Source organism: Xenopus tropicalis, chromosome 9, assembly GCF_000004195.4.
Source record: "Xenopus tropicalis strain Nigerian chromosome 9, UCB_Xtro_10.0, whole genome shotgun sequence".
Classification (NCBI taxonomy): Eukaryota; Metazoa; Chordata; class Amphibia; order Anura; family Pipidae; genus Xenopus; species Xenopus tropicalis.
Genome location: NC_030685.2, coordinates 50,863,711 through 50,884,784, shown reverse-complemented (window position 1 = coordinate 50,884,784; position 21,074 = coordinate 50,863,711). Strand labels below are relative to the sequence as shown.

The window sequence follows — 21,074 nt, the reverse complement described above, 5'->3', positions numbered from 1 at the left end:
ATATTCCCAGGAAACACAGACCCAACAGAAGTTGTTTTGAACAAGATACCTCAGCCAGTGTTGACCCGATTCGTCCGATTCCGCCCACAGTCTTGGGCCACTGGAATAGCAATGCGTGTTGAACTGTATGGCTGTCAAATTACAGGTAAGAATTCATATATATATATATATATATATATATATATATGTGTGTGTGTGTGTGTGTAAGGTATTTTTTTTTTTTTAAAAAAGGAATCGTGTTTTCAATATTTACCTTTTCTCTTGGTAACAGATTCTCCCTGCTCTAATATGTTGGGAATGATGTCTGGCCTAATCTCGGATTCCCAGATCACAGCATCATCAACCAGAGAATACCTCTGGTCCCCCGGAGTGGCCCGTCTGGTAAGCAGTCGGTCAGGATGGTACGCTCATATTCCAGTTGCACAGACTGGAAAGGAATGGCTCCAGGTGGACCTTGGCACTGTAAAGACTGTGAGAGGGATCATCATACAAGGAGCACGTGGTGGAGACAGTCTTCCAACCACAGAAAATAGGGCTTTTGTAAGAAAGTTCAAAGTGGCTCACAGCCTGAATGGAAAGGACTGGGATTATATTCTGGATTTAAAGACTGAGCTGGCCAAGGTATGTGTAATAGCTGCCGATGCACAAATTTATATTATATTTTAAAATTAAGACAGATTTAATACTATGTATATTGCTTATTTTGTGTAAAGCTACATTGCAACAGCTAAAATAATGTTGATTATTGAACATGACCATTATATTTGATCTTTTTTTAGCCGATACTGAGCATTGCCAAAACTGACTTTTCCTGTGCTTCAGCACAAAACTGTCTGCATTCCCTGTCCCTCTGTCTGTAACCTGCCACCACAGGGGGTTTGGTCTGGCCCACAACTTGCGTTCCTGGTTTCAAGTGACCTATAACACTTATGTGACAGCTTACAGAAAGAGAGAAAGGTTCTTTTGAAGTATTTTTTTGTGATTGAGAAAGAGTTAAGACTAGTAATCCATTTTGTATGTAAACGAGCATAAAAAAAGAGTTCTGTTCTATACATAGATACAAAACATATATGCCTTCCAGGCTTAACTGCTTGCTGGAGTTCCACAGATCTGAACAGAACACCATCTAGTGGTCATTGTGAGGAAATAGAGCTATCCTTGTTATTCATACTTATCTTACATTTATGGGCGTATTTATCATTTTTCGAGTTTGTGAATTTTAGAGATTCTTTTCTTAGTGTTCATACTGGCCATTTTAATAATGCAGTTTGAGAATGGTTCGACTGGCGCACGTGGTAGCACCTACAGGCACAACATGCAGAGAGCTTTTATTTAAAGTAGTTGTAAAGTAGTTGTAAAGAACCCAATCAGTATATAGGGGGACAGTACAATTTTAAAGCAGTGCTTAAACTAGGCACAACCATATAATTTCTTTAAAAGTAAAATAAGCCCTAGGATGTTGTCATCATAGTAATCCTAACAAGGAGATAGGGTTCCAATATGGGCACTGATGAAGCACTGATTTATGCTGCATCTAGCATTAAATCTCATTCATTAAACTTTTTTTATTGTGTTGATTTAGACTTTACATTTTATAATAAATACAAAACAAGCCCCTTTGCAATGTATAATAGAAATAATCGCCCCTTTGCAATGTGTAAAAAAAGTATTTAGGAGTTGAATGAAACAGTTTGATTGGTGTATGCTAAAATCTGCTTTTTCATTATTTTACCTTGTAGCAGTTTGAAGGGAACATGCACTATGACACTCCTGAAGTACGCAGGTTTGAACAAGTGGCAGCACAGTTTGTTCGTGTCTATCCAGATAAGTGGTCTCCAGCAGGAATGGGCATGCGGATGGAAGTGCTGGGCTGTGACAGGCAAGGTGAGAAAATCCACAGAGGTTTGAAATCCTTATTTCCTTTACTATGGCTTCAGATACAACCAAGTCACACTGATTCAAACTTATTTGTTGAGCTTTCCTCTGGAGGGCCAAAACTGAAGGGAGGGCTTTTTGTACACGGCCAGAAAATTGTTTTTGTGCACTGTATAATAAAATCTATCTAATTATATATCTATCTTTGCCACTGATACAGGATGCCTGGTTATAGGATTTACCCCACATATCTGTGAAAATTGAGATCTGCTCTCCAGATGGGCTCAGTGACATGCTCTGGGGTTTCACTGAAACACATCTGGGAAACACATCTCCTGCAGTTTCCATTACAGGAAGTGTAATACTCACTAATAATTCACTTCCTTTGACATTTTTTTGGTTTGTCAGAATTAAGGTATTACATTGAAATAGTTTTTTCCATAGACATTTAGGAGTCTTTGTATGAGAGGGACTCTGCCACACCACTTTGTAGGGCAAACAGCAGTCTTTGCTGGATGTTTCTTCTGAAGGTGTACCAAAAGGAAATGATAATAATAATTAAAGCTCCAACCCATTTCACAAAAGCTGTAATTCTTACAACTTTAGTATATTTCCAGTGGTACCCATTGCTTACCATTGTACTTAACCTGGCCAAACAGATCAATGCACTTAATTGGTATACCCCACAAGCATATTGTTATAGTGTAGCCTGCATTGAATGCCTTTTAGTTCTTCAGTTCTAGATGTGCAAATTATCTTGAATGCAGCAGTGTCCCAAGTGGACAGAAACTGCTTTGCGTTACAGAGACATACCGTATGAAAATGCTTCTCTCTTTAGCAAGAGAAGTCACACACAACATCTACTTTATTTCACCCTAAGCATTTCTTAGTATAATGTACCTTTAATGGTTTTTGGAAAGAAGATGAATGGAAAAACCTTTTATGTTTGCAACTGCATTTGAAACCGGGTTATTTGCAGCAGTGATATAACCAGCAGCCGACCCTAACTTGTGGAATTCTTCTCCTGGACATTCGAGTCCTGATTTCTTAATCCCACTTGTCTTCACCTCATTCTTACTTTAAAAAGTCCGAAAGCAAATCCCCACTTCGATTCTGCACGCCTGTCTTGATCTCCAAGTTATGTGAGTAAGGCTGACAGCTGCCAGCTCTGCAGTCTTTCCTTTTCCACTACAGTTTCAGAAATCAGAGTACTTGTTGGCTGGGGTTAATAGCTGGCCACATTTACACTGAGGTGCTGATGACTAAAGGTTGAAGGTATCAGATGACCTTGGGTCACTAAAGGAAGAAGCACTCGGTCATGGTTTTTCGAATCTCATGGGAGCTGCTATCTGATGCTGAACAAGAGCCTGCAAATTCCACATTGCTCTCCAGCTAGAAAAACACAAATGATTCATCCCTAAATGACCTGGTTCCTTTTAACCCATTTAGTGCCCCAGGAGATATGCCACACGTTTTGTCGCTATGCATTTTAGTTAAATATAAAGCATTCTCCTTTAAATAAAGACAGGATAATATAACAGTGTTTCATTTTAAGAATCACAATTGACCCATTAAACTCTTCCATGTCTCTTCTGTCATCCACAACACGAAGAAACCTACGTTTTCTGGAAAAAAAAAAAAGAAAACAAAAATACTTCCTATGAAGGGGAATTTTAATTTTGAATTTTGACACTTTATCTGGAGCATTTATATAGAAGTTATTTTTGTTTTCACCCAAGTCATAGTATTTTAAGTGCACAGCTCCATTTGGCAATGCATTGTCCTGCACTAGTGCTGGGGCTTTGTAGTTAAATTGCTACACACAAATTATATGAGTCTTTATAGTGGATTGTTAGAATTCATGGTCTATCTATAGATAGACCTTTAATTGGAGGTTCAAGCTATAGGCAGCTGCACATTATTCACATAAAGAAAGAAATATCAAAATAATAGGCTGCTGCTATAAAAACTCCTGCCTAGGAAGCTCCTTTTATTTAACATAATACACGCCAGTTTTCCTATAGGCACAGTATTCCTGTAAGAATCTTATTTTCAGTAAGTGGCCCCCTACAATAGTTACTGCTATGGCTTTAAATAGATTGTAATTCCAATGCCTTTGCTTTATACAGGCAGTAACAAACAAAATGTGAAAGCTGCTTGCAGAGCATTTGTTTAATTTTGATAGAAAGTACAGCTCAGGCTCAAGAGCTAAATGTGAAAACACAGGAATACAGAACACCTGAAGTTCATTCCCAAAGCCCAGTGATCCTCTGATGTATTCTGTTGTTTTGAGCCATGCCCTGCATCTGGTATGGATCCTTTTTGAAGTTCCGAGTGTCTGCTTTCAATTACTGCGCTGCTGGGCGGCTCAATCTGGAGCTGCTGTTTGCTTGTCTGTGCTCAGAAGGGGGCTTTCTCTTTTCTTCACTTTCTATTTCAAACACCGCAGCCTCCAATCTCTTCTTTTCCATTAACTCAACAACCGCATTCCACATTACTGTATCATAACGCAAAATCACAAATGGCTCCACCATCACATGGGTGCATCAGGTGCTCTCAGGACGTATGGGGAGAAAGCGGCATGTGACCTGTGTGAGTCACGACAAACGATAAACCTCTCTAACTGGTGTAGCATGGGAGTGAAACGGGCAGGGAAAGTTGAACATGTTCCCAAATTGTATTCATCCCTTTACTATTATCTTTTGGTTACATTTATACCTTTAAATAGATTTTTTAATGGCTGCATGTGGTGAAAACAGTTTTACCACATGCACTATTTTATATTTAATTATATGCATGGTATGGGAGCTTTACAAACAAAGGCCTATATAACATGCCCTGTAAGAACAATTTCCACTTTGTTGTCTGTTTTCCTTTAAAACGTTAGGGCTGTGCGCCAAATCTCCCTTGTCGCGGGTGACTAATCTCCCCGAAATGCCATCCCACCGGCTAGAATGTAAATCGCCGGTGGGATGGCATACGCGGTGCAGCGATTTGCTGAAATCGCCAAAGTTGCCTTGAGAGGAAACTTTGACGATTTCGGTGCTGTGTATGCCATCCCACCGGCAATTTACATTCAAGCTGGTGGGATGGCATTTCGGGGAGATTAGTCACCCGCGACAAGGGAGATTTGGCGCGTGGCGACTAATCTCCCCATCTGTCACAGCCCTTAGGTTACATAATTCTATTTGGGAATTTAAATGTATTGCTTTTATTATAAGCAAACATTTTGCCCACATTTACTGTTTATTCAGTGCATTTAATAAATAATTAGTTCCACTCTAAATGGAATGTAGTGCGAAGTTCTCAGGCAGGCTTAGATGAGAATTCACATGATTATTGTAAGGCAGCGTTTTCTGTATAACCTAAATATCCACAAGTCACACAGCACCAGTGTTATCTCACAAGCTCAAGATATTTTAGTTCTGTTCCATGACAGCTGTTCTCCAACTATTTTCTGGTTTTCCATGCTCTGTAAGGAGGGCTGTGGGCATGTTGTGGAATGGTTCCCTTTATAGCAGCTATTTATATAACAAAATGAATGTGACCTAATCAAGGAGGAAGTGGTGACACTGTCTTCCGCTGGTTAATTTGAGCTCATTCTTGGCCACTTCCCATTTAGATTAATCCGTCACAGCTTAATGCTTGCACTATGCTTGACAAAGCAAAAATAAAGTGGGGTTTTTTTTATTATTCAGTGGGCTTATCCATATCCTGTTTAACCATAAGTGCCCTTAAAATAAAAGCTGTAGGTCTGTAGGCTGTAGGTCTAAAATGCCTTCTGCAAGGATCTTAAAACCTACTGTTCAAGTACAGCACCCAGTATCCACAGAGAACCAAATGCAAGTGGGGATTCTGGGAGTTAGATGCAGCAAAGCGCACTGATTGAAGATGCTCTCCATACTCCATTTTAAATGTTGCTGCATAAGCAGTTTGGCAGTCAGCCATGGTCAGATATTGATTTGAGACACAGTCATGCAAGGTGTTGAACTTAGTTTGATGAATATGATGAGTGGCTGTAAATCACCTTTCTTTATAAAGTTGTTTGCCATTTAAACAGCAGCCAAATCTTTAGAAATAAATGTCTTGTGAACTGTTTAACTGAGAGACCTAGTAAAGACCAAGCAAAGAGCCACCTTCCTCTTACACATTCTTATAATAAACAGACCTGATCGTCATCCAGCCAGCACCCATGCTTTCTCAAGTCAGATGGAAATCACTTTATTGGATCCTGCATGTTTAACTTGCCCTCATGTATGGTGTCAAAGAATATAATATAAATAGACAAAGTCAGGATTGATGTATTAAAGTGCAGTAATGTGAAAAGCAGAATCTATGTGCCAGGGCACCCTCTTTTAGTCTACTGCCAGCCTATAAGTTAATCACTAGCACTCATGTGTATGCACCATATTGAAAGCTTGCCATGTTATGGAAAACTGTCTGACGCACTAGTTAGCTGGTATGGTTATGATTGGCAACTATAAATGACATTTGCTATGATAAATTGTGTGGAGGGCAGATATCAGCTGCATAGAGGGCTGTAATTCATGGGGTTATGGAAGGGCTAGAAAGAACTGAAGAGCCTTTGCTCACATTTACAAGAATCAGATTGCAAGAAATGCTAATTTTGAGATTTTCTTGAGGTTTTCTCTAAGGAGAAATCTTAGAAAGACTGGATGTCCACGTTGATACTTTGTGTTTTTGTTGTGCAGAACAGTACTTACATTCCACAAATCCTTAGGGCTAAAATCTGAAGCAGCAGTTTTGCATCTAAGAATTCTTGCCCATTTGGGAGTACATTTTTTTAGTTAAACTCTGATGCTTTAGCCAGTGCAGGAAATATGAGTAGTTAAATTATAGGAGGTTAAAATGGATTTCTCGCTTTCTCCCCTGAGTCAGTGCAAGCCAAAAGTTGCCATGGAAACCAAACCCACTAGAGACTTCTGGCATTTTTTAAAGAGCAAGAATCCAAAATACCAGCATTATGCTTCTGTGGTTCTTGCCACAGATATTGCAGCTTTAAAAATCAGCCCTAGATAGAAAGTAGGCATCCTGGCATTGAAATACAAGCCATCTGTTAATCCCAGCTAAGATATAAATACTTTGCCTTTTATAGTATTGTTGTGATCGCTTTGTGATTTGCTGCTAACGACAGACTGGCTAACTGAAATAAAGACTCAGATCTATTAAATGAAACTTCTCTACAGTAATTATAGGTCAAAAATGATAATATGCATGCTCAAGATACAAATTGTCTTAACATCTCAGATTTTGTGCTGTTTTTTTACTATGTATTTCCCCTAGGTTCGGCTATAGAAATAGATTCCAAATACTTTTTTAATCTTTTTGTAGTAAACTGCAAGCATAATGAGCAAATAATGACAAATCAAGCAGTAGGTTGCATCAGTCAAATAGAGGACATGAATTGTCTAGCTCTCTTTATCATATATTTCCATTCAGTCCTCCAATGGTTTTAAAGGCAGCTAAGTCCTCTGGTTGCTAAGTCACTTTCTTTTCAATAATTCTACTATCTGGGATTATTATATAAACTCTCCAGGGTCAGCTGGTATAGTTTTTGAATGTTGTGATTTTCTCTGGCTGTTTGCAAATGTGGCCACAACTCTGGAGATGAACTTATCAAGTCAAAGATCTCAGACTTTTAATAGTTGAATGACTTGGGGGCAGATTCATCAAAGAACGAGTTCGAATCCCGAAATGGGTAAAATTCGGATTAGATACAATAATTTCTGATGATCGGAAATGTCACGAATATGCTTACGAAAAATTGCAATAGTCATGATAATATCGTATTGGCGATCCAAATGTCACAAAATTTTTGTATGAGAACGATCGTAAATGGCGGGAAAACCTTTCTGACTTTGATCCTTCTGTGCATGTTTTTGGAAACCTCCCATAGCACTCAATGGTACTCTGCAGCTCCCACCTGGCCCAAGGAAAGTCACAATACGGAAGCTATAATGAATCTGAAACTTTCACACTCAGCACAACAGTACAATTTTGTTGCACAAATTATCAAGCAAAGTGTCGCAAAGTACAAAAAAGTCATGCAAATTAAAGAAAAAGTCGCAAAAATACGCACAGTGCGAAAAAAAAATTGTAACCGGATACAATCGTACTTTGATAAATGTGCCCCTTGGTGTTTGCTTATGAGACAAACAAGCTGCTGACCTTTGATTAGCTTTTAAGGGGTAAATATATTATTGTGTTAAGTTTTAAAGAAAAATAAATTCCATGATGATGTCTTCATTTATATTTCCTTTATATTTCGTCTGTGAGTTAAGTAATTATATTGAACAGATGAGTAGTACCTTTTGGTAAATCATCTGTTTTTCCTCAAGTAGTCAGTAGAAACTTTAAGCTGCAGAGGTGAAATTGCATCACTGGCTATTATTTATCACATTGAATCATGCCCATATTTAAATTCTGGTATCATATTTTCAGCTAAAACAGCTAGTAAGTCATTGGACCTATCCACCAGATTTAACCTGGTTTTTTTTTGCTTGTTTCAGAAGTGAAACCTACCACAGAAACTGTGAAACCCACTGTCAAGACTGAAGAAGTGACAACACAGAATGTGTCCGATGAGGAGACCACTGAATGTGGAGAGGCTTGTATAGATGGTAATTAGCTGGGGTATTTTTGTTCTTCTGTAAAAAAGATCATTTACCTGAGCACAATACTTCCATTATGACTTCTTTCTTAGGGTTCCCTTATACTTGTCCACAGCTGGTTCATGTGCTATCTTAAGGGTACATTGGGTACTCAGTCAGGGGCCCTTGGCAGAGGGGGCATGAAGTGACACAAAGGTGGGGATCATGAATCGTAAGCGATTTAAGATTAGCATTGAGTAGGTGGGGTTTAGGTGGGTCACAGGTAGGGTTTTGGCCTAATGGGGTGTGAACACATTAGGATTTATTAAAGTAATTTTTTTATTGAGGACCTATTCTACTTGTTGACAGGGACCATTGCCCAGGTTACCAGTGTTCTAATAAGTGGTGCCTTTTGGTGCGCACGGCTGCACAGTTACTGATGGCAGTCCTGGCATGTGCTGTATAGTATAATCAGAAATGATGGGTACCCAGAAACCAGTATATTTTTCAGAATGTTTCAAATGTAAAGTAAAGTTGAAATTTACTTTTTAATATTATTTTCCTTTAAGTTCCTTGATATCATTTAGAAAATAACATTCCGTCAACATATGTAAACATAAGAATATTGCATTTTTTTATTCTGCCGTTATTGTGTGTCTCTAGGCAGGTGCACAGATCCAATGCCATTGCACTTGGGTGTACAGATGGAAATACATGTGCATTTGGCATGGCAATACAAGCACATTTTTTGTGCCCCAAGGTTTCCTTTGGTCCTCCATCTGTCTTTGTTTTGTATGAGTGATTAGGCGGGATTTTTATCTTCCAAAATTTGTAGCAGGCTTAAATTATGTGACGAGTATAAACGTCTTTTAGAGAGTTCCATGCATCATTGGCAATTTAGCAAATAAAAGGGAATAAGTTTTGAAAAGCTTATGGAAGCAAATGATTTTGTTTTATTTCTTCCTTTTCTTTAAGAATTTCAGTACCCACCAGGATTTAACTGCAACTTTGACCATTCAGATGATGTTTGCAGCTGGACGCATGATACCAACGCTGACTTCACATGGTCGTTTCATCCCCATAGTCCCTGGATGGGTCACTCTGGCTCGGTTGCCGGTAAGACAGTAGTTCTTTATTTAACCACTAAATCTCTTATATTCCTATATGACTCGCCGTGATGTTCAAATACAAACATGTAGTATTTAATGTAATTTAATATGCCTGGGCATGCTCTTTTGTCTCTTTTGGATTCAAAATGATTGCCTTGCTAAATCAAAGAAAAAAAAGAGATCATAAATATTTCGCTATGAATTACATTCAACCTGTCACATTGCCTAATGTATTTGTATGTGATAGACCTGCTCATATATAACTGGTCATTGTAAGATAATGATACAGATCACATTCTTTAAATTTGAGTGGGGAAAGGACATTTTATTAAAACATTTATAAAGCACCAATCTCTGGTAAAGGTTATTCTGGATTAATACAAGAAAGGTAAGTAATTGTGCTTTATCTAAAAAGTCTGAAAGGTAGTATATTCCATACAATTAAGAACAGTTAATTAGTTAATATAGACTAGTCTATGGCTATCACTTGCTCTCTTGTGGTCCTAAGGTTCTCTTGCTCTAGTGCTATCCATTACTGACTCTATAATCTTACTTGTAATCTATGTATTTCTAGTACTGCAGCCAAAAGTACAATAGCTGAAAAGCTATCAATACATGTCCTGATTATATACTGTCATTACAGAAGTCTACCCTTGTGTAGATTTCAGTGAAATCTGCAAATCGACCTTACAGCTCTCTTGAAGCTGCTAAGTAAATACAGAGAAAGTAAGTGAGGCTTTGATTAGATTAGTTCCATGTGGCCTGTAAAGAGCAATTCATTGCTAGAATGTCTGGCTTTTAGAGGAGTTAAGGTATTGTATCTGACTCTAGTTGGATTGACTTCAGAAACATGTAGATATGTAAAGAGATATTTAATATGCTTTAAATTCTCTGTGCTAATTCTAAATTATAGGATAGAGGTGTATTGTGAAATGACGCAAGTAAAAGGTGTAATTCCTTCACACCATCATCTGTTTTAATTATGAACATAAGTGTTGCTTTAAAAAAATATTTTCTGACTAATTTTTCACTTTCATTTAGCATGATACATCCCAAAAGCTTTACGAGGCTTTCACCTTATAAGTTCTACCACCTTACATATATTTACATTCATACATGATATAAATTCTTACATGCACAATAATTACTGCTGAACAGACTATATTTTAAATTCAATTTTCTAATGGCATGTAGGGGAAACTACAAGCAACCACTTTTGAATCAAGCTGCCTATGGCTTTTCATAACACACCAGATAACACTGACCTCTGCCTTTTTCCAACGTAGAAACTACACTGTGCCAACAAGCAATATGTCTGGTCAAAAAAATAAGAAAAGGCTTCCAAGGCCCCTTACCAGCTTTACTTAACTTGTGCCTCTGATGAAAACTTTTAGAGCACATCTATACTGCAGCATTGTCTTTGACCCAAAATTATAGAGAACATTTGTGTGCATATTAGGGCTCATTTTCTAAGACAAGTGCAAAAATGGATGCTAATGGAATTCACACTTCTCTACACTAGCAAGGTGACTTGAGGAGGTGTTGCTTACAGGACTCCCCTGTTTTCCTGTGCTCCTACACACATAACTGATTTACACCGACTTATTCACACATAAACAACATTTAGTTATATGGCAAACTACAATTTGCACCCGTATTTCCTTTGCTAATTTGCAACTGTGTTTATTATTATGCACAATTTGCAGTGCCCACTAGTGGTGGACACAAACAATTTTCACAATGCCTGATTTTGCAACCCATGTGCTAGGAAAAATGAGGTCACCATTGGGTGACCCATAAAATGGATCATAATAGGGGATTATATAGAGATGCTGGGAAAGAACAGCACCAGGCCAAGCCAATAGATATTGGTCAGACAGTTATTATTATTATTATTATTATTATTATTATTAATAACAATGGGTATTTATACATACAAAAACAACCAACAACCAATATAAGAGGCAAAAAGGGTCCTCTGTTTTGGCCCCATACGCAGTCCACAAAGCTGCAGATTTGTTCTGCATGTACCAAGTCATCAACTAAAATTAGACTCAAATGCTTTTTGCACTACTTTAACATACACCCAGTCTCTCTTTTTTTGTCTTATATTGGTTATGGTTATTGGTATTTCTAAAGGCACATATACTTCAGTGTATATATAATCCTCTTTAAACAGAAAGGTTTTGCAGCCAAGATTTAACATCAGTACTGGAGAGTAAATCTACTTACTGGGCGAGCTAGCAAAATCAGTCTAAACTGTTGTCCACCAAGGAGTTAATTTTCAGCAGCTTGCAACCCATAATAGGAGAACTTACCAACAGTCTCAGCAGAAATCAGTTCTTGCCCATCTCTATCAGGCTAATAATGTTTAATTAATATAATGAGCCTTCTGGATGAACAGAATAACCTATTTTTATAACCTATACTGTAGTTGGCTTTTAATTTTCTATCCCTTGAGATGTGATAATTGCTTGTTATTTTGTTAACTCTTTCTGTTCATTCTCCAGAAAGAAGTTTAGTAAATAGGATTGCTATGTGAATCTTGTCTAAACCACATTGTAACTGATTTTATCTTACAACAGATGCCTCAGCCAAGGTGTAGAGAAAAGACAATCTCTTGTCTGTTGGAGAACTAGAAAAATGTTTGTGTTTATATAGTGAGTTTGAAAATGCTCAAGAGATCGCACATAGTGGTTATGTGCAAATAGTGTTGTTGTACTTTAGCCTATAACAAATTACTGAGCAGAGGCAAGCTGCATGTTTGCCCCCACATACATGTATAAGGAATATATGCTAAATATCGTAGATTTGCCTAATTACCAGTTGTTTGTTTCTTATGTGTATCTGCATATGTTTGATACAGTAAGCAAAATAAGTTTCAGTGATGGGTTAATTTCTTGAAATGTAAGTCTTGCATGTTAAGGTCCCTGTTGTGCTTTGAATCTATGGTAATGGTATGTAGGCTCTGGGGTGTGTCAGCCAAGAACAAAAAGACTTCAGTGTTTCTGGCCCTTCACAGAAACTGCTGTCATGCATCAAACAGTGCCTGGAAAGAAAGATTTGTCACAGGCATATAAAAGCTTTTCATATTGGGGACCCAGATTTCCCACAGCAGTCACATCAGGGAGACAGAGGAGGCATCTGTATGACAGGAACAAAGAGGGGAGTATTCAACAGCTAGATACTGTAATGTAGTGACATCAATGTGGCACACCTTTATATAATTTCACATACTTTTAGGGAACCTCAGAATTACATAAGGCCTATCAACTTTGCCCCCAGCATGCCAACAAACCATAAGCCTTTATCGTATTTTCACCTAATTAATGCTCTTCCAGTGAAAAAAAAAACAAGTTTTACTGATGGAATTAGAGACAAGAGTAAGATTTAATAACAAAATAATAAAGCTCACCTTTGGGTTTAATAATCTAAATGTAAAACTAGTATCTGTTCAGTCTAATAAGTAAACAGATTTGAAAGAAGATATGCCAAGAACATTTACTGTGTTTAAGAAAAAATAGGCCATTATTCTTTACATTCAATGCTCGCACTGACCACATTGTCAAAATTTTGCTTATTTTTCTTTACAGTTATTGCCTCTTGCCTTTTTCCTTAAAATAGGATATATAGATCCAAGGGAGGTGGATGAGAATAGAAAGATGCTGTAGGTTCAGGGTGGTCTTTCTTGTGATGAAAGACAACAACAGTTTAGACAAAGAGAAACAGCTGTGATGAATTTGGCATATGGAAAAGCAATACGTTCTTTTTTTATCAACATTCAGCCCAGGTTACCCTTGAATGTTTTAACAAATGGAAACATGGTGACTTTTCATGGATATATATTAAAGTTTTTAATCAGCACAAGTGAGATAATGTTTATGTTGTAATGATATAGGGAAGGCATTTGCTGCACCAGAGTATTTTAATGTGCAGTATTTGACATTTTGTTGATTCCTTTCTACCAGTCTTTTTCCATTGTGTAAATTATTTTCTTTTGTTTCAAAGCCAGATATGACACTAAATATGTGTGTTTAACCCCAGATATATTATGTATTACAATTTGATTATGATTTGTAATGCTGAGACACTGCAACCTCAACAGCACCGCTGCTTGTTCTAAAAAAAAAACCATAGATTCAGATAAAACCCAAATCTAATCACAAACTATGGGGTACTGTACAAGTGTGGGTGTAGGTTCCTCTTCTAGTATCACTCAGCATTAATGGGGTTGTAAACCTCAGTATAAGGTATTGGTATTTGTTTAAAGAGAGCTGACTATTGCAACAGTGGTACATGTAGTCAGGGCCAGCAGTGGAGGGAAGCATTTTTATTTAGAAACAATTTAATATGTAATGGAAAGCTACTTAGAACAAACATGTATTATGCAAAATGTATTATTTGCATTAAAACTCATTTACTATTGCCTCACTGTTGTGGCTGTACTGTAGGTGAAGCATAAATGTACCATTATTAAGGTAACAATAGAAATTATGATGTAAATGTGTGCCTGTTCCTTTTTTATATGCAGGAAACAGCAAACATTATCTGAGGCTACCAAGTACTGGAAGGAGGGAAGGACAACATGCACGTTTACTGAGTCCTAAGATGTACTTGCCAAGAACTGTCCTCTGCATGGTGTTCCGGTATAGAGCCTCAGGGAGCAGTGGTGGGACACTTCAGGTGTTAAGAAAATCTAGTCTGGAGAACAGGCTGCTTTGGCAGATGAAAGAGGAGCAAGAAAGTGATTGGAGAGAAGGAAGAATCATCTTGAACAGCTCCAAGGGAGAGGAAGAGTACCAGGTATGTGTTAGATAATTAATTTAAGCAGGATATTGAGGCTGCTATTGTAGCTGTTATTAGCCTACAAATCTGATTACTTATAGTTAAGTACTACTACTGTCTACTTATATCTTGAGAACTTGTCTTTGGTATTTATAGCTGATGCTCCACTGTGGGCATACAACAGAAAGATAACAAACTAAAGCAAGGCTAGAGTAAATTCATATTTTTTTTTAAGACTGGTAGACTTATTCTGTTAACTAAAATAAATTTATATTTAGCAAATCTATAGTGTATATATATATATATATATATATATATATTTATAGATATACTATAGCAAAAAAGGGAAAGTTCTGCTCAATGAGGTTGGTGCAATGAGGTTGTGACCACAAAGTACATAATAAACAATAGATCTTCTGCACTCACCTATTATCAACATATTTAGGACATTAAGACATTCTGTGCATTAACCTACCAAGAAATGCCTTCCCCTTTAAGAAAAAGAGGGATTGTTTGTCCATATATTGCAACATACTTTAAGTCTTGAGTCATCCCTTCTGGCCAGTCCTACACTCACTTATCTAATTCATCTGCTTTATATATATCTATATATATGTATATATATACTGCAACAAGGACAGCACTCCTAGGAATTGTGAGCAAAATGTAAATGCAAAAATAGAAAGGTTTATTACTCAACGTTTCTGTATGAGACTATTTATTATTATATATATATATATATATATATATATACTATAGTAGAAACTGCGTTAAGCAGTATTGTTTTATTCTGTTTCATGTGTTGTTATAGCAACTAAATGGTACATTGCTGTTACTCAGAAAGCAGTGTTTGGCTCTCTGTGGATGGCATTAGTTTTTGATGTATTAGGTAGAATGTTGAAGCCTTGTCTTCTTTGGAAAATATATTCAGTGCTACCTGTAGTTTAGGCATGTAGGCATCAGCTCTGTATTTCAAGTGGGATTGTAATCTAATCGAAATGACACATTGCCACCAACAGTCGGCATTAATGGAACAAAGACAGCTGTCCTTTGAAAGGTACATGAAAAATGCCTAGCGTGTGTGTGAATGGCTGGTTTTGTACAATATGATGCTTTTATTTGATTTGAACTATTTTCCTTATAGAACAACTGTTTCTAGATTTCTAAACACAATTATGTGCCAAAAGTCAAAATCGTGTCACAGCATTCAAAAAAACTTAAAGAAATACTGTCATTGGAAAACTTATTTTTCTTAAAACGCATCAGTTAATAGAGCTTCTCCAGCAAAATTCTGCATTGAAATTCATTTTTAAAAGCCCAAACAGTTTTTTTATATTTAATTTTGAAATTTCACATGGGGCTAGCTATTTTCTTAATTTCCCAGGGTGCCATGGCAATGTGACTTGTGCTCTGATAAACTTCAGTCACACGTTACTACTTTGCTGCAAGTTCAAGTGATATCACCCCTCCCTTTCCCCCCAGTAGCCGATAAGCAGAACAATGTGAAGGGAGCAAGATAGCAGCTCCCAGTAGATATCAGAATAGCACTTAATATTAAAAAATCCAAGTCTGGCTTGGGACTCCACTAGTTACATGGGAGTAGGAGAATCAATAGGTAAAGGTGGCCATACACGGGCCGACTATAGCTGCCGATATCGGTCCCTTGGACCGATTCGGCAGCTAATCGGCCCGTGTATGGGCAGGGCAGAGCGGCCTGGCCGACCGATATCTGGCCTGAAATTGGCCAGATCTCGATCGGCCAGGTTAGAAAATCCGGTCGGATCGGGGACCGCATCGGCTCGTTGATGCGGTCCCCGATCCGACTGCCCCATTGCCGCCCACATAATCCGATCGTTTGGCCCCAGGGCCAAACGATCGGATTATTTTTTTTTTTACCTAAATGCTCCCCGATATCGCCCACCCGTAGGTGGGGATATCGGGGGAAGATCCGCTCGCTTGGCGACATCGCCAAGCGAGCGGATCTGCTCGTGTATGGCCACCTTTACTTGAAAGCAGTTCTAAGGGCTCTGGCACACGGGGAGATTAGTCGCCTGCGGCAAAAGCCAGAGCCCTAATGTGTAGCGCTGACTCCTTCTGAAAGCTCAGACTCAGTGCACTGAGATGGCTGCCTACACACTGATATTACAACTAAAAAAATACACTTGTTGGTTTAAGAACAACATTTTAAATGGTAGAGTGAATTATTTGCAGCGTAATTTAGAAATAAAACGTATACCGAAAAAATTATGTCAGAATCCCTTTAAGTTTAAGAATAACTGTCTTTACATAAGCCATGCCAAGATTTATACTCAGCACTCCATGTAGAAGGATCAGCTAGTTAGTGTATAAATTATTTATCATAAAGCCAAGGCACTTACAAATGCAGATTGAAGCAAATGGAAAGGGGTGCTGCTCCTAAGAGCTTGCTAGCAGTCATGCATAAACTTGTATATTTTTATGTACAGTTGATCAGTGGTGAAGGCTATATGAACAGAACAGATGTACTCATCAAGAAAAATATGAGTGATAATAAGGTGGCAAGAGCTAATAGTGAATGTTCTCAAGTATGATGCATGCATGCACGTATAGGTAACAAGAAAGCCACAAGGTGATAATAAGCTAATCACATGTGGTGGCAAGGAACAGAATCTTTTCCAGGCAAAAATTATTTTCCCTAGAAAAAAATGAAACCTTTTCTACAATAGTTTTGAGTGATTTGCATAGAAATGGATCTCAGTTGGGGCTTTAGAATAGGATTGCTGATGATTCCGACTTCCATTTTTTTAATAAATGAGGATAATTTATAAAAGTATAGATTATCCTGCGTGCTACAATGCATAGTTCACTGTCCTCAAAGTCAGATTTCCTGCCCCTGTAGCCTTGCATCTGATATTTATGACACCAGCCAGTGCATACCAGTTCCAGTGACAAAATATTAAAGTTGCTGAATTCTTTAGGGCGTGTAGTGGCTATAGTGTCATGTGGATGAAAATGTGTCTGATTCTGGGCAATATTAAGTGACCTGTCTTCTTTACTGCACCCACATAATAAATGGCCCCTTCTGTTCCAGACCACATAAAAGCTTGGCAATCTTACCTTAGTACAATTCATTATGTGCCACCCCCAACAAAGACAGGAGACTTTAAGACTGGGTATTATTTTCCTCATCAGTCATTAGAATTGCATTATAAGCTAAACAGACTCAAATGGGGTTATGTAATAAAAGGCACTAAGTTTGCCAGAAGCAGTAATTTACTGGCCACCTGTTTAAAAACAAACATATTTTTGGTTGCTATGGGTTACTGCTCCTGGGCAAACCTAGTGCATTTTATTACATATGGGGGAAAGAGAAATTGCACAATGCAGCCTACTATTAAAGTACAAGTAACACAACATAGTGAAAACAATGGTTTGTATCTGTTTATCCTGCACTTACAAATAAGCTATTTCATGACATCAAATGTCCTATAATATAATAGTAATAGTACTAATAATAGTCCTTAACTAATGTTACTTAAGAAAGGTTCCCCCATATTCACCATTCAGATTCTTCTAAAGCAACTGTCCTTCCAGACTAAAACACATGAGCATTTTAGTGCCTCAGAATGCAGAAGACTTTGCACACATGTGGGTTCATTTCATTGCATATAGGCTGTGCCTGTAGAACCTGGAAGGCAAGTTAGAGCTGCTCTAGGGACTCATAAGTAGCACTGCTGACTGTAGGGAAATGACAGCCATATGCTATCATACTAATTTAAATGTTTAATCCAGCACTGTTATTTGAATGTAAATGCAAAAACACTGTATAAAGTAAGAAATGCATGCTGAATTCCTTGTCCACATTTTCTAATAAATGCAAAATGATACAAGCCTTACACGTGAAGTAGGGGATTAAAATGAACACTTTTTGTGCAATATGAAGTGCAATATGTGATAATTAAAAGAGTTCAGACCTGCATAATTATGAAATAGCTGTTGAAAGAGAAAATTGCTAGAATGTACTGCATTCATTATAAAAGGAGGAGGCAACTTTATTAATCAACAGAAAGTCACTAGGTACCTTGGTGTTGAAGGAAATGAATTACATTTTAAATTGTTTAGTCTCTTCTCAGCCAAAGGGACCTACAGTTAATGCACAACAGACTTTCTCTGGCTGTTCACAGTAGCTAGTAGCGACACAGAAGCACTGAACACACACTCAGAGCTGGCTTTGGAATATGAATTATGTACAGAGTACAGTCCCTTTAGAACAATATTTAACAGAACAGGCAGTACATTGACCCTGAGCCAAACAGCAGTCTTGCACTGTGTTTAGGGGAGGCAAACTGTCTTCTTCAATATGCTTTGCTGGGGTGATTGGCACATAGTTTGAGGATATTTGTTTAAGTTGGAAACTGAATGTGGGATCCCCATTTGGTGTACTGATCTAATAAGGTGGCAAGAGACTAATGGGTGCATTTTACTGCCAGTGGGTTATTATGCCAGTATTTATTTTCTAACTCCAGTAAAGCCTTAATGGTTATCCATGCTGTGGCTCAGAGGTTAGTCTCTGCAGCTTATTAGGATCTGAACTTGATTTGTGTATACAGAAGAATAACATTTTTAGTAATTTGGTCTCCTATGGTTGTATAGCAGTGCCCCTGGTGGGAATTATTCCACTTTGAATCGTAGGATGTTGCTGTACTTCTCCAACAGACTAGTACTGGTTTTGCTAAGTAAAAACATTTTTTTTCTTAACTTTTTGCAGGTTGTCATTGATGGAATTGTGGGCAAAGGGCAGCCTGGAGAGATAGCTGTTGATGACATCCGAATAGCTACTGACATACCAGTGGAACACTGTATGGGTAAGTGGCTTTTGTAAGAATACAAATAATCATACGTTACTCAGCAATACTATGATTATACTATAAGTGGGATTTATCACAAAATGATATTTTACAAGTTGATGAAACATTATTGTTTTTTTTATGGACAAAATGGTAATTCTAAGCATAACAATTAATTAATATTCATTAAACCATCTCTGTGGTTTTTGAGTGATTTGAAAAATCTCCATTTTTTTCCCTGTGCTGCTGGTTTTTCTACTTGAAACATTATTGGTTTGAGTTGTTCATTAACACAGTTAGCACACATGGCTGTGCCCCACACATCTTTCTCTATGCTCATTTCTAGCCTCTGTGTCTCTGATAAAAGGGGCCGCAAAGTTTTTCTGTAATTGTTTTTATATTCTGTCCCAGGAGAAAGTTTATGTCTAATTAATTACTCTCTGGTTAATTGTAAAATCCCAATACAAAAAATCCATAAGAATCTGAAAAAGACATTTGGCTCATTTAGTGCCAACCCCACTTTGGTGCATGCTGTGCCTTTGTTAGTAGGCACCAGTGCAAAGTATAAAATGCAGCACTCTCGGTGGCACACTACCTCCATGTGCTTTCTATATAGCACCTAATGAATTGCATATTTAAGCTACATTAAGGGATGTGCATGTTGGACTGTTTTGGAATAGGGCACTTGAATTTGATTGGATAGCAGGTGGCATTAGCAAAGTAATAGTGTGCTGTGAGCCAAAACATTGGCAGTATATTTGCATCATTTTGTAAATGAGCCCTTTTATGTGAACTTTTTTACCTGTAAAAGATACAAACACAAAACACAGTTTTTAGAAATCCAATTTTCTCTGGAAATAAAACTTAATCCAAAGTTCATAATAAACCAGGGAACTAAAAATAGATGCAAATCTAACAGACTTTACATTGCAGCAGGTTCATGCGAGAGGTTACTGTACAATCACAGTTGGTATATGCAGTACCCAGGGATGTGTTCCAAAGTGGGTGAGGAAAATGCATCATTAGGCCATGAACAAACAAGATATTGAAAAATGTCAGTGTATCATCATTAACTTTTCAACCATGCTCACTTTTTACATAACAGCTTGTCTCAGGGGATACACACCAGCTGCCAGTCAGTGTTATATGCATGAAAGGATTGACAGGCTCAAAGAAAGCTTTGCAGCCTTTCCCTTCCAGAGACTGCCTTTTACAAATTATAAGACAAATGCTTGGCAAACTTATCTAACAAAGAAGGGTTAAAGTAAATCTATGCCCCCCAGTATAAATACTTAACCAACAGATTATTTCATGTTAAGTGACTTATTAAAGAATCTTGCCAAACTGGAATATATATATCATATAGAGATGGGCTGTGTGCTCCCTCAGAGACCGCATGGCCAGAAATAATGCAGCTTTAACTGTAACAGGAAGTAGTGTGGGAGCAAAAGACAGAACTCTGTCCTATAATTGGCTGATGTGGCTGATAATATTTATATATTTAGATCATGTGCTGTTGATGGATTCCAGTCTTAAAAAATAGTAATCATTTCATATATGGGATTGGCAACTTAAAAGCTAGTAAAAGCAAGTAAAAGCTTTAAAGCCAATGTCAAAATGGCGTTTTAATAGATGCTACTTGTGCTGATCAAAAATCTGCTACATGTTGTGGGTTACTTCCAATTAACACAAGGCCTATGTTACTGGGGAGCTTTCCCCACTTAAGATTTTCAGGCAAGAATGGTGTGAAAATCACCAGTACTGGTGTTTTTACACAATTCCCTTTGACAGCAGTTTAGCAATGCATTTGTAAACGCGAATAAATGCAGCAGGTAAAACACAAGAGAATAGGCCTAAGATTTTAAATG

General features: G+C 37.6%; 1 protein-coding gene across 3 annotated transcripts in view; it reads left to right on the top strand.

The window, feature by feature from the left end:
• Nucleotides 1-21,074, top strand: part of nrp2 (neuropilin 2) — a 93,632-nt gene that overhangs the window by 49,702 nt on the left and 22,856 nt on the right. For all 3 annotated transcript variants that reach the window (XM_031892450.1, XM_031892451.1, NM_001100235.1), the window contains 7 exon segments: nucleotides 1-145; nucleotides 272-621; nucleotides 1,740-1,884; nucleotides 8,406-8,516; nucleotides 9,462-9,602; nucleotides 14,127-14,398; nucleotides 19,128-19,224. In XM_031892450.1, coding sequence (XP_031748310.1) covers nucleotides 1-145; nucleotides 272-621; nucleotides 1,740-1,884; nucleotides 8,406-8,516; nucleotides 9,462-9,602; nucleotides 14,127-14,398; nucleotides 19,128-19,224 — 1,261 coding nt within the window.